The sequence below is a fragment of the Lytechinus pictus genome, chromosome 10 (assembly GCF_037042905.1).
Source record: "Lytechinus pictus isolate F3 Inbred chromosome 10, Lp3.0, whole genome shotgun sequence".
Taxonomy (NCBI): Eukaryota; Metazoa; Echinodermata; class Echinoidea; order Temnopleuroida; family Toxopneustidae; genus Lytechinus; species Lytechinus pictus.
Window position 1 is genome coordinate 22,005,018 of NC_087254.1, and position 12,666 is coordinate 22,017,683.

General features: G+C 34.3%; 1 protein-coding gene across 14 annotated transcripts in view; it reads right to left on the minus strand.

Moving 5' to 3' along the window:
• Positions 1 to 579: 579 nt before the first annotated feature.
• The window catches only part of LOC129269286 (RNA binding protein fox-1 homolog 1-like), a 41,184-nt gene continuing 29,097 nt past the window's right edge, over positions 580 to 12,666 (minus strand). For 4 of the 14 annotated variants that reach the window (XM_064105558.1, XM_054906769.2, XM_064105561.1 and 1 more), the window contains exons 6-8: positions 10,737 to 10,924; positions 7,035 to 7,190; positions 580 to 2,955 (exon numbers count right to left, since the gene is read on the minus strand). In XM_064105558.1, the coding sequence (XP_063961628.1) occupies positions 2,911 to 2,955; positions 7,035 to 7,190; positions 10,737 to 10,924 (389 nt within the window). In that variant the 3' untranslated portion in view covers positions 580 to 2,910. Of the gene's footprint in view, positions 2,956 to 7,010; positions 7,191 to 10,736; positions 10,925 to 12,666 lie in introns of all 14 variants that reach the window. The other 10 variants (XM_064105562.1, XM_064105559.1, XM_064105564.1 and 7 more) reach the window with 3 other exon arrangements.

The window sequence follows — 12,666 nt, forward strand, 5'->3', positions numbered from 1 at the left end:
TGAGCCAAAATGAATGTGATTCAAAAATGATAAAAAATTTCTTTCATGAGAAATTCTTTACGTGTTTAGAAATTTACAAAATTTGGCAGTAAAGTTTGTCCAATTCCATGGCATATTCAAACCCAGAGAATGTTCACGACACTCTAGCAATCAATACATACTTAATAATTTCAATGCCTATTACACAATACTTTTCTCCTCGCCATTTTATCGATACATCACAATCAACGACAGAAATACATGGGTAAACATTGAGTAGCACACTAATTAGAGAAAGATAGACATCTACAAGGATGACCAAGAACGACAGTCATTTCTCAGAGAAAAAGAAGAAATAACAAAAGTTACAACTTATCATAAGACGCACTTTGCAAGAGAAACATTGCACCAAAATGCGAAAATCAAATATGAAGACAACCTACGATACATACAATAGATTGCTAGATCTCTTCTCATATGTCATGAACGGTATAATAATAATAAATATAAAGTTAAAAGATCACTATGTCCTTAGCTTTCTTGTTGACTCAAAGAATAAAATTTACAAAGAATTTCATCTTTTTTGCTCCCACTCTCTCTCTCTCACACGCACACATTCATTTAAACTCTCTCACTATATTTCCCAAAGTTTCTTTGTTCCATCTCAAATACTTGTTATCAACAATATCTGATTTATCCTTGATCACCATTATAAATCATTTAAAAAAGCTAAGGTAATGAATTTCAATCTAACTACATAACTCTGTACATTTTCAATCTAGTGCCAAGATAAATTAAGACAGAAACCAAACCTTCAGCAACGATGTCAATCAACATTTGGGCACCGAAACAGAACCGGTTGTAAAAACACAAACACAAAAACAGTTTAACATAAAAAGATCAAAATACTGAAAAAGTTTTGAACATAAGATAATTACTAATCCTGAAAACACAGAAATGACTCCCCTGTATTTCTGAGGCAAGGTTTAAGAGCAATCATATTTAAAATCTCCCAATCTATGAAACAATGTCTAATGATATCTAACAACTACAGATAAATATACAGTTTCCTTCTAGTAGCTAGAGATCACCAAAACACTAGGTGATATCCAACACACAACCACGTTAATTTGGTAGCACCATATGTTTCTCCCTTCTCTTAATTCATAGCATGAAAATCATCAAGGGGCCTTCTTTTTCTTTCAAATCTTATCCATCTCCGTCTGTCAGTTAACCCACCTATGAATAATGGAACATTCCATTTCAGATGCATCATGGATATCAATACCATTACTAGCGTTCCCCTTTTCAATGTTATGCCGGCTATGGGCCTATTCACACAGAATTGTATGGAAGGCTTATTAGTAAACTAACTAGCTTTAAGCAAAATTTCTGTTTGAAAACCAAACTATATGACATGCAATTTCAAGGAAGATTGGAGCATCCAACAATTACAGTTTTTATGTAGGAAGCATGGGATGTCGTGAATGAACTGATTTACATCTCTATCTGGGCTGACTGACTGGTTGGCTATGTTCATGCTAATTTTGAAAGCAAAAACATTCATCATAACTCATATTTGTGTTCTGCAAGAGAGCACTCATTAATTGCAATTTCTCATCAACAGTGTATCTTTTCCATTTCTTTTTTTTTTTGCTCCAGCACAACAAATAATGCACAGCAGGCATTGTGATGTCATATCTGATTGGGAATTCTATTGCATTCAAGCCATTTTCATAGATACCTTTTTAGTATGCATCTGTTTTTATGGTTCAGCGTTGTGTTTAACATTTATATGTAGGACTGTTAACAACATTACTTTACAGCAATTACAGCTCAATTGTGATCTTAACTGATAATATTTCAAAAAGTGTTTTGTGGCCAATAGGTGGTATCACTTGCATGCAAGCATTGATAATTCTGCACGCAAATTAAAGGGAGACCCCAAATATATATATATATATTTTTTGCACTTCATATCATGCACATTGATGTTTTGGTAACTTTTGTTCTACTTTGTGAATAAAAAGCCTTTCCACAACTGAAAGGAGACAATTGCTTTAGTGCACGATTAGGAAATCTTTCATGGGAGCAATTATTGCTCGATAGCATCATTGCAAAAAATGATTTCATACCCATGAAAATCTACTTGATACTTTTGGCAGAAATATTGAGGGATCTTTTAACGTCATGAGACATCCAATCCCTCTTTAGCACACATGAATTGAAATGAATTAAAGAGAGGGAGAGAGAATGAGCAAAAAAATGTTCAAGAAGTAGAATTTACACCCCCCCCCCCATTGCAAGACAAAGTATTCAAGACTTGACCTGCAATGGTCATTAACAAATTTCAGTACATTACCAAATACATTTTGGTATAACCAATCATCAATAAAAGCTTTAAATCTGAATAGAGTTGTCTTCTACAATCTCCCGAAGAAAAAAAGACAAGATTGTAGAGGTATCATACATTGTAGACATACAATACAAAATGAAAAATAAAGTCAGAACAAATTGGAAGTAGTTATCAAGTTGAAATATAATCCTATCATTATATTTTCCGGATAGGATGAGCGTTAAAAGCCGTTTGATTTCTTCCAAACGTTTGAGCCGGTGGAGATGACCGTAGTTGAGACTGAGTTGGGCTCCTCATATCGCTAACCCTCTAGGAAAGGCAAGAATCATTCCGTAATGATCTCTGATGTCATTGTGCCCATCAAATGGTCATCTACCTTGGTACACTCCATATAAACCATAGGATACATCTCCAAATTTCCCTTTGGATTCTCCGGAGCTCAATACATGATATTCCACTTTTTGCTCTCTCTTTGTTCTTGTTTTCTTGAATCAAAATGTTCAGTATGCAGTTAACATCGTTCTGAGATAATGCGATGACCGTCTGCATTAAAGAATACCGTTGGTTGGCTGATCTTAATAAGGCGTGTACCTTGCGTATGCACCCCTATACAGACTGGCCTGTAACATTAGGTGAGAAAGAAAGAAAGAATCAAGAAAATTAATTAGAATAAAGTATGGTATCCCCAACTTACTTGTTCCTATGAATATTGACTTAATGCATGTGAAACTTAATAAACATGTTTCTGATTTCCAGAAAACTTTTCATTCTTAAAAAGGAAACTCTAATTGATGTACTGAATACATTTCATTAGCAACAATCGTCAGATGATATGCATCAAGTATACCTTAAAATTTCATAATACTATTAAACTCATTACACTCAATTAATGCACCTTTATAGCCAAAGTACCTTTTCTTTAATAAGAATAAGAAAAATAATAATAGATAATGGTAATGAATAATATTTTTAGCTCTATCTTCTACTAATAATCCATTATCCATCCAAGGTGCAATATCATTATTATCCCAGCTTTAGCTCAAGCTGATGTTTCTTCCAGTGCTAAGTACATCCCAATGACCAAAAAAATGATTACCAATTCATTTATTAAGATGTAATTACTTTGTAGGAGTTTATGATTTTATGGGCCGTGTGACATAAAATATACAATCAATACAATTAAGAATAACTCTAATAAGTCCAAGTCAAACCATGAACACAAAGTTACAATAAATCGGTAAAGTATTGATTGTATCTTTAATGTTGCAGGACCCTGACATTTGCATCAGAAACATAAATTTTAAAAGTGAAAATATTGAAAATTTCATAGATATATCTAAACAATTTTAAAAATCTACAAAAATACAAAGGAAAGACATAAAAGTGAACAATTACAGCAAAAGCATCATGCAAATTGCTGACATTTAGCAAAATAAAATTCACATAAATAGTTAACAAATGTAAACCTCGACTTACGGTTGATTTCTTCTCAACAGACAGTGGTGTGTGTGTGATTCTACTCAAATCAATGATGTAAACATTTACCTTCCTTTGTTTTTATGAAAATGATTGAAGTTGTCGTGCAGTGAACAATAAGATTTTACATGATGACATTCATAAATTTAATTTCATGAATTAGAGAGAGTGCAACATCTTGCCAAAGTCTGACTGAATATACCGATATAACACATCGAAAAGAGTATATCACGATCAATATTCTATGGCTTCATACTAATAGAGGAATTAGTAGCAAGCTTCAGGAGCCCCTTAACACAAAGCTTAGTGATCAATCGTATGATAAATCTGTTAAAAATGTTAAATGCAATCAATTATAAAACACATTCTTACAATCAATTGCTAAGCATTGTGTCATAGGGGCCCTTGTCATCCATTTGTTATTCTCTCTATAAAGATCAATATCATGATACTTTAGATTGGAGCAAGACTATTTTAATCAAGGTCATTATAATTCTCCTTAACTACATTTAAGTAAAACAGAATGTAAAATATTAAACAACGACTTTGTGAATGCTTAAACAGTTGGGGAAATCAATGAGCAATGGGATTGGCTTAATACATTCATTAAAAATGTCAATATTTTCATCATGAATTAAGGTCACAAACAAAGGAGAGGAACTAATGGCTTCAGCTCAATGAGCAATATGAAAAATCTTTGCCTCTGGTAAAAACGAAAATGTCAGCATTTTAAAATGGGAAACATTTCTAAAGAGGGGATGCAGGAAAAAATGGTTGGACTGCTCTTTAAGCAATACCGCCTCGGACCATTAAGCATGTTTTTAGAACCTTGCAAACCATGGGTGCCCTTTCCAGAAATCCATTACTGCTTGAAAAATACGATAAACGCATTAAGAGAATAGATGGGGCGCATGATTTGTGTAGACAGATCAAATCAATGCAAAAGGACAATCATATATGAACATTATTATGTTGCCTTTTTATTCAGTAGTTATAAGTAAACCTAATACTGTGTATATGCAGGTAAATGAACTTTGATGCATGCATTACTCGTCAGTTATTTCTACATGCCTAATTCAAATTCAATTTGGCCTTTTAAAGATTTACCGGTATCCAATTTGTTTCTTTTTGGGGGATTGCTCCTTCATAACCTATTGCCAACTGGAACCACATGCCCCGACCCCAGCCCTCATCAAATCCTTTAGGAAAAACAGAATTCAGTATTTACACATGATCATGTTAGATGGAATGCTTCTAGAAATAGATGCTCAAGTAATTAAGCTAATCAATTACTTTGCTTGGAGTAAGATCAACTTGCTGTTGATGGGAGACAAGACCTTGAGCCTTTAACTTTGGGGAAAATCCTTTTTTTTTTCATGTGACCAGATAATACCCCCAACATCTTGTAAAAAAAAATCCACTATATAGGTCAAGTAGAAGCTTGTCCCATCCACTGAAAATTATTTATTTTGGAGTGTTGCTTTAAGGACTCATTCACAAGCATGAATTATTTTCATAAAGGTCTTGGGTCATTATTTCGTACATCCTTTATGATTGTAAATGATTTTCATGTAGATTTTTAATATTACCACACAAAGTCAAATTAAAAAAAATTCAATTAAATGTGATTCAATTCAAAATAACACCCCAGTGATGTGTAAACTAGACGACCAAGTATTCCCAGAGGACCACACTAAGAATTTACACCATGCAGTGTTAAATTCATGGTGTTGGACCATCACCCATTTGCATTGCATTCTGTCTGTTATTGGTGTTATATATTTATACTCTATGGTGTATTTGTAACACCAGAGGATGTGGCCGTCTCTCTGTACACTGACTAACTTTGTTCTTAACACCATACTTTCTTCAGTGAGGATACAGTGTAATGGCAACTATGCTTTTATCTTCCCCACAATCAAAGTTTTAATAAAGGATTTGTCTCCCTAACGATATTATGCAATGAAATGGTTTCTAGAACATTCATTTCCTCACAAAACAGAACTATTTATCTTAAAAGGCAATACATTAACTAAAAGACAATATAAACAAGCTAATATATATCTGATAAAACAGAGAACACCATTCAAAATACACAGGAGGGTGCTTCAAACAATCTGACATGCTAGACATCAATCAACATTTGAACAATGCATTGAAACTGAAGATATATGGATTACACCAAGTAATCTTGATTGATTTGAACATACAGGAATACCAGAAGGTGAATCACTAACATTTTGAATTTCATTTTGAGATGAGATTAACCAATCAGACCTTATGAAATTGCTTTTATCTCACTAAAGTTTGATTTGTTTCTTGTGAATCATTTCCTTAGAAAGTATGGAGACGATTTTTAGGGCTGATTTAAGAGAATTGACTTCACATTCAAAATATCTGTACTAAAATTAAAAAAGCCTCTTTATTTTAGCAGTAAAATCTCAAGTGATAAATCAAAATGAATAAAATAATAGTCTAAGCTAATTCTTCCTCAGAAATCACTTGAATTGATGTGGTGGAAAAATCTTCAGGGATGACTTTCTGAGGTATACAAAATTATTGAATTGTGGTTTGTTTTCAGGTAGGTTGAAATTTAATCATGTTGGTTTGGGAGATGGGGAAAAATAAAAGTGAGAGGAAAATCATCAAAACTCAAATGTAGAGCATATCAATAAATTTAAAGGAAAAGATGGATTTAAAGGAAGAAATTAAAGATAAAACGGAAAAGAAGTAAAAAAAAAAATTGAAGAAAATTGAAAGTAAATACTATTTTGGTATAGATATCTTCCTCAATGCAGAGTCAAATGGTATGAAATACTGACATCATAGAAACAATTAATGACATTAAAATATGTTCATATAAATAATGATATACACAAAGGCATGAACCATTACACAACTTGCAACGTAAAAGGATATCAAAAGCCAGGCATACACATTACATTCTATACAGCTAATAACTTATATGTAACTATATAGTACAGTACGTAAAATACTATTTACTTGAACATTCACATAACACTATATTCACTGCACTGCACGACCAATATCTCAAATTTTGCAACTGAAAATACGGGGTGGGGTGGGTGATTGAACACGAAAACCAAAAGTGTGAGTATATAAATAATCTCAAAAACTAAATAATGTCACAACCACTGGTAGCGAGAGAAAGAGATCAGTTTGACAGTCGAAGATTTACCCTGGTAAGAGAGGGATATCTTACTCCGTATGCTGTGGCAGGTCCTATGGCATGGTGGTAAGGATCCGCTGCGTATTCCCTACCGTAGGGGATCGCGTAGGCTGTCGGCGTGGCGTAGCGGCTGATGTAGCCTCCGTATGTAGCGGCCGTTGCGGCGGCGGTCTGCAAAAGAAGATCAGTCTGGGTTGTGGAAATAGTTGTTTTGATATCAGGGTGTAGTGGGGAGCGAGAGGGGGGGGGGATAGTCAGGGTAATGGTGGTTGGAACGAGGGGGGAGGGGAGATGAATGTTGTGGGAGGCGTGTGGTGCAGATTGATATTCGTGATGTGGAAATGTTTGGCACGGAGAGTGAGCATTAAAGCACATTTGCCAATTTTCATTTGCAAAAAAATGACATAAAAATGCATGTTTGTGTAAAATAAAATGATTTTGAACAGTTGCATATTGATTGATATTTGGTGTTATGTGTATCATGAGAGAAAAATGCATTTAAATATTTGTTGTCCATTGCGGTGTTCAGTGTGGAGAATCAATTTTGAAATAATAGGTTTGGTGTGTTGGGAGGAGATGGAGAGGGGTGGGGGGGGGGGCAAAGAGGACAGGTAAGGGCGGGGCAGAAAGATGCAGAAGGAAGAAAGGGTGCAAACAAATGCCTTGTTAGTAAATCATAAACAAGATGCCCAACAGCACAGCAAACACATGCAAAGTCTAAGATATGTTACTCATTATTTTACAGGTAGTAATTTTTTAATTAAACATAATGAATACCAAACATATCAAGTTTAAACATGGAAGATTCTTAGTAGAAAAGTTAGTTGTAAAACCAAACTCATATGTGCTCTCAAATTTGGTGTTCAGCAATTATCCTTCAATTATTTCTTTTTTTTTCAAAGCTATTTGGCTCACATTTTAATCACTTGGAATTTCTTCATGATAAAGAGTTTTTTTACATGGAAAAAAGCAATATCAGATAAATTCATGTATGATAGGCCATGCTTATTTTTTTTTCATAGGAGCTATATTGAATGTGCATAAATGTATATGAAACATACTATACAGTAAGTGATACAAAAATACTTCAGACTACCTTACACAAGCCCTCTTAGGTTTATCAATATTCAAATAATACAGAAAATAAGAACACTGCCCCCAAATATAATATCATTTTGACATGAAGTACCTAAGTAGAGTACTGAAGAGCCCCCCCCCCCCCTTACAATTGTGAGGTAGTCTGGTAGGTAGTCAAATTGTGAATATCTTAACTTATGTATCAGAAGAAATTAATCCAGAAAATTTTTCGACCTAGAATTATAACACCAAATAAAAACAACATGCAGTTGTAAAGAGATATCGAACTTTGTGTTAAATAGGACTACCCCTTTAAAAGGTTAACTATAATTGACAGAAAAAGAATTTTATTTACTGAAAGTCAAGTGAAACTAACTTAATTTACAAATGAAAAATAAGCAATTAAAGAAAAAATCTAAACTAGTTCAAAGTTGAGAGAATGAAACTGTTCCTTGAAAAAAAAATTGAGGCCTTTTAGAATAAAAGAAATGTTCTAAGAAGGGATATTCAATGAGATAAAGAAAGAAATGAGGGAAATTTGAAGATTCACTTGTTTTAAGACTCAAGAGACGAACGTAACCTCATGCGTAAACAAGCACCTGAGTTAGGGAAATTCCCTTCTATAGATGTATTTAAACCAATAACGTTTCAATCATGCATAAAAACGTAATGCGTGCAGTGATGTGAACTCAACATGCATACCAATAAAGAGAAGAGGAGAAAGAGATAAAATGCGGGTATCATATACCTTATTACTTTCCTTCTACACAGTCAGATGCAAAGAGGAGTAATATGCAGATAAATAAAGGAGCCCAAGCTTATTATTTAATATAAAAATCACAAACAAGTCAATTTTTATTCAGATTTAACTCTAATCACTGCAAGCATTTGTACTATTATAAGAAAAGTGAAAACTTGTGGTAAATCAAGAAATATTCATTGTTAGGTACTTGTATCAAACCCTCTTCATCTTAACCTACATAGAGAAGCAAAGAAATTTGATTGCTTTACTAGTAAAACTTTCCTTACAAATAAATGGACCAACCAATGATAATATCCAAAAAGATGGGAAGATTAAAAAATCATATTTAATTCATCCATTCTGCAGTTAGAATGAACCAAACATTTTAAAGTTTAGAACAATTTTCTTTACTTCAGAAAAAGCTTCAGCATTCTCAAACAACGCTAAAGAGGGATGGGGTGGTCTTTTTATCATATTTCTCTGAATATAAATCAAAACATTTTAGAAAAGAGCTCCCTTTTACCTATTTCAGTCAAAAAGCAGAAACAAGAAATATATTGGTGAATACCTAATTGCTGTTTTCCATGCCACTAGGGTACATTTCAATCATATCTTGGCAAAAAATTGTGGTGATAATCATGAAACTAACGATTCATCTTTCACATTCGTCAACCTAATTCTACTAATCTTCCTACAGGGGATTCTCGGTAATCAAATCGTCAGCCGACCGTCTTGGTGTTTTTATGACTGATAGAGAGTCCAAAGAAAAGATTTTGACTTTTTAGATAGATGTTTTTTAAAGACTATTTTTAGCATATACTCGACATTAAGCAAACACTGAAATATCACTACAAGTATATTTTTTTCCATGTCAGACTTTCTGGTGATAATAATAAGTGCAAATTTGTGTTTGGTTTCAGTACTGGGTGCTCATCAGTTCTTAAAAATATCATCAATTTTCTTTTTGCTGGTGACATCTCCCCGACATTTAAGAAAATTGCTTTAATGCATTAAGTGGCATTAAAACTTTAATAGAATTAAAGCTATCTGAACTCCAAACAATACATCAAAGTATTTCTCTTGCCTTGACAAGATGACTTGTGCATCAGTGCCAATATTGAATAAAACTTTAGAAAACTCTTCATTATCATGCAATAAAACAGTGCAACACTCAGATCTAAAAAACAGAGGTAATATTCATGCTTTAACCACACATAAAGTAACACAAGAGTGCTGGTAAGAATATAAGAAAGACAGATATAGATAGAGAGAGAGATAGAGAGATAGAGAGAGGCGGGGGTAGAGGACTCTGTACGTGGGATCAAAATGCATTAGATGAAGCTTATCATGCCTGGCCCCATAGGCTAACTGTAACACTATACCTAGATATAAGAAATCTCTAAAATGTCACTAGTAAAAAGAAGGGCCTATCAAATCTTTCTTGGTGGGGATGCTATACAGAGGTTAGTTAAGTGTATGTTTCAAAGGCGTTCCATTTTCTTTTTTGAAGTAAAATCTTGGGTATACCTTTGAAAGTGTATTTTTAACTAAAGACTACACCAGATTCAGTGTAAAACAAGGGCTAAACCGAGCTGCAATGGCATCTCTTATACTCACAAGTTACGTATTGTAACCGATATGCAATTTTAATTCTCCAATGCTTGAAAACATCCTACCCCCTTCCCCCCAAAACCCACTATGATCAAGACTCAATAGCCTTCATTTAATAAAACAATATATTTTTACCCTTTTTATCAAAACCGAATGCTGGATTTATCAAAAGTACTCTCATAGGGGTATTTTTTTTAAAGAAAAAAAAGGAGGTTAATAAGAGAACTGATGGTTCTCGTTCGTAACAATTACTGAAATAAAGTTTAAAAACGAACAAGATGTCAAGCAATGGTAGTGTTACTTACCGGGTACCTGTCGGCTGGGTATAGGGCAGCAGCCGCTGGTTCGGCAGGGTAGAGGGCTGCGGCGGCGGTTGCGTAGCCTGGTACCGGAGGTGGGGCTGCTATACGGTATGCTGCGTATGCCCCTCTTGCGGCACGCCCCCTGCCTATGACCTGCGACCTTAGTGCACTGGTAGTCAGGAGTTCTAGACCTGTAATAATCAAAGTACAGAGAGAAAGAGTAGGGGTTGGGATGGGGGAGAAAGGAAAAGACAAAAATTGGTTACTGGCAATGATTGGCATTTAATATAAAAGAAATGAACATCTCTTTAAAATAAACCTTAACATTTCAACTGCGCTTTTACTTTCATCAATTTACCTTGCAAAATTATAAACTTCCATATAATGTAAACTTTGCCATACATGAAAACAAATCCACAAATAAAACAAATCATGAATTTTCATGCTTGACACATTTGAGTGAAAAATATCTGGAGAAAACTTAGTGATGAAAAGTCTGCATGAAAGAATAATGGTGTTTTTACATAATTTTCCCTTTTGTTATCTTCGAACTGGTATCCTTGTATATTTTGTCCTCTCTAACACCCAAATTCTGTTTCATTCTTGTTGTCCTTCGTGTCTTGCTTTCATCTACCCTTTACTTCTCTCTCACTCTGTCTCCATCTGTTTGTATGTCATATCTGTCTCCTCTTCTCTCACATTCTCTCGTTCTCTCTCTCTTTCTTTGTATCATTCTTTTCCTTTACGCTTATCAACTAGGGACATTAGCAGAAGACAATTGACTTAATTGAAAATGCAAAGGGGTCATAGTTCTAGTTCTTTGGAATACGAGCAGCATGGCGTTGCCTGAGTGGTACAACAGGTCTGAACACTCATATTCCCCCGATGCCCTTCCATTCCCCATTTCTTCATTTTGGCTGACGCAAAGAAAGTGTCTGAACTGAGGCTATATTGATAATGTATTTTGCGGTATCCCCCATAGGATCTGTCATTTCGGTAATGCTTGCCATAGTCCAAGACAGAAAGTATAAGGCTCCTTTCAAGACACTATATATTTATGTTAATGTTTAACAGCATATTCCCAATCTCTCCTGATATTCTAAGAAACTTATTGGTCATCAAATAATAGAGAATATTTTTCATAATTGAAGTCCCCTTTAAAAATTTCCTTTAAATTTGAATTCACCCCCATTAACTCAAATAACAGTTCAAACTGATGGCTATAGTTGTGCATGACAAATTAGCACTTGCTTATTGTTACAGACTTTCTTTCTCTGAACAAACTGTAATCTAATAAGCTAATTGCATGAAGAATTGTCCCTGAAATTAGAATAACCAATTAATTAATCACACTGACTGGGTATTGTAATGAATGCAAGGTCTCATTTCTATCACAAATTGACTTCTGTGGGATAGAGAGAACAAGATTCTTTAAAATTAAAATCTTATGCGTTAAAATCATGGCATTAAGCTGAAATAATTTCTTATACATTGAAGAAAATTGATGTAGAGAGAGAAAGAGGGTGACAGACAGATTAGAATGTGTGGCAAGGTGGGAGCAAAGGAGAAAAATTGGTATGAACGAGCAATATAGAGAGAAGAGGAAGGAAAAGGAAGATTGCAAAAGGAAAGAAGAGGTGGGAAACAGGATATGAAATTTCTTCTAAGCCTCAAATTTAATTTAACTGTCATGCAATATACAATGCATGGATTTTTCTATTATTAAACATGCAGTCTGCCATAAAGAAGTGGAGTCGCATGAGGGAGAAAGAAGGCAAACCAAGCCAAGTTGGAGGGGAGGTTTCCTTGGGTTAGGTCTGAAGATGATCAAGTGAAAAGGGTGTTTACAAAACTCAGTAAAGGAAGATGAGATCCCAATGGAATAGATGGACAAATAGAAATACTGTATGTCTGGAAGACAGGGTAAAGGATG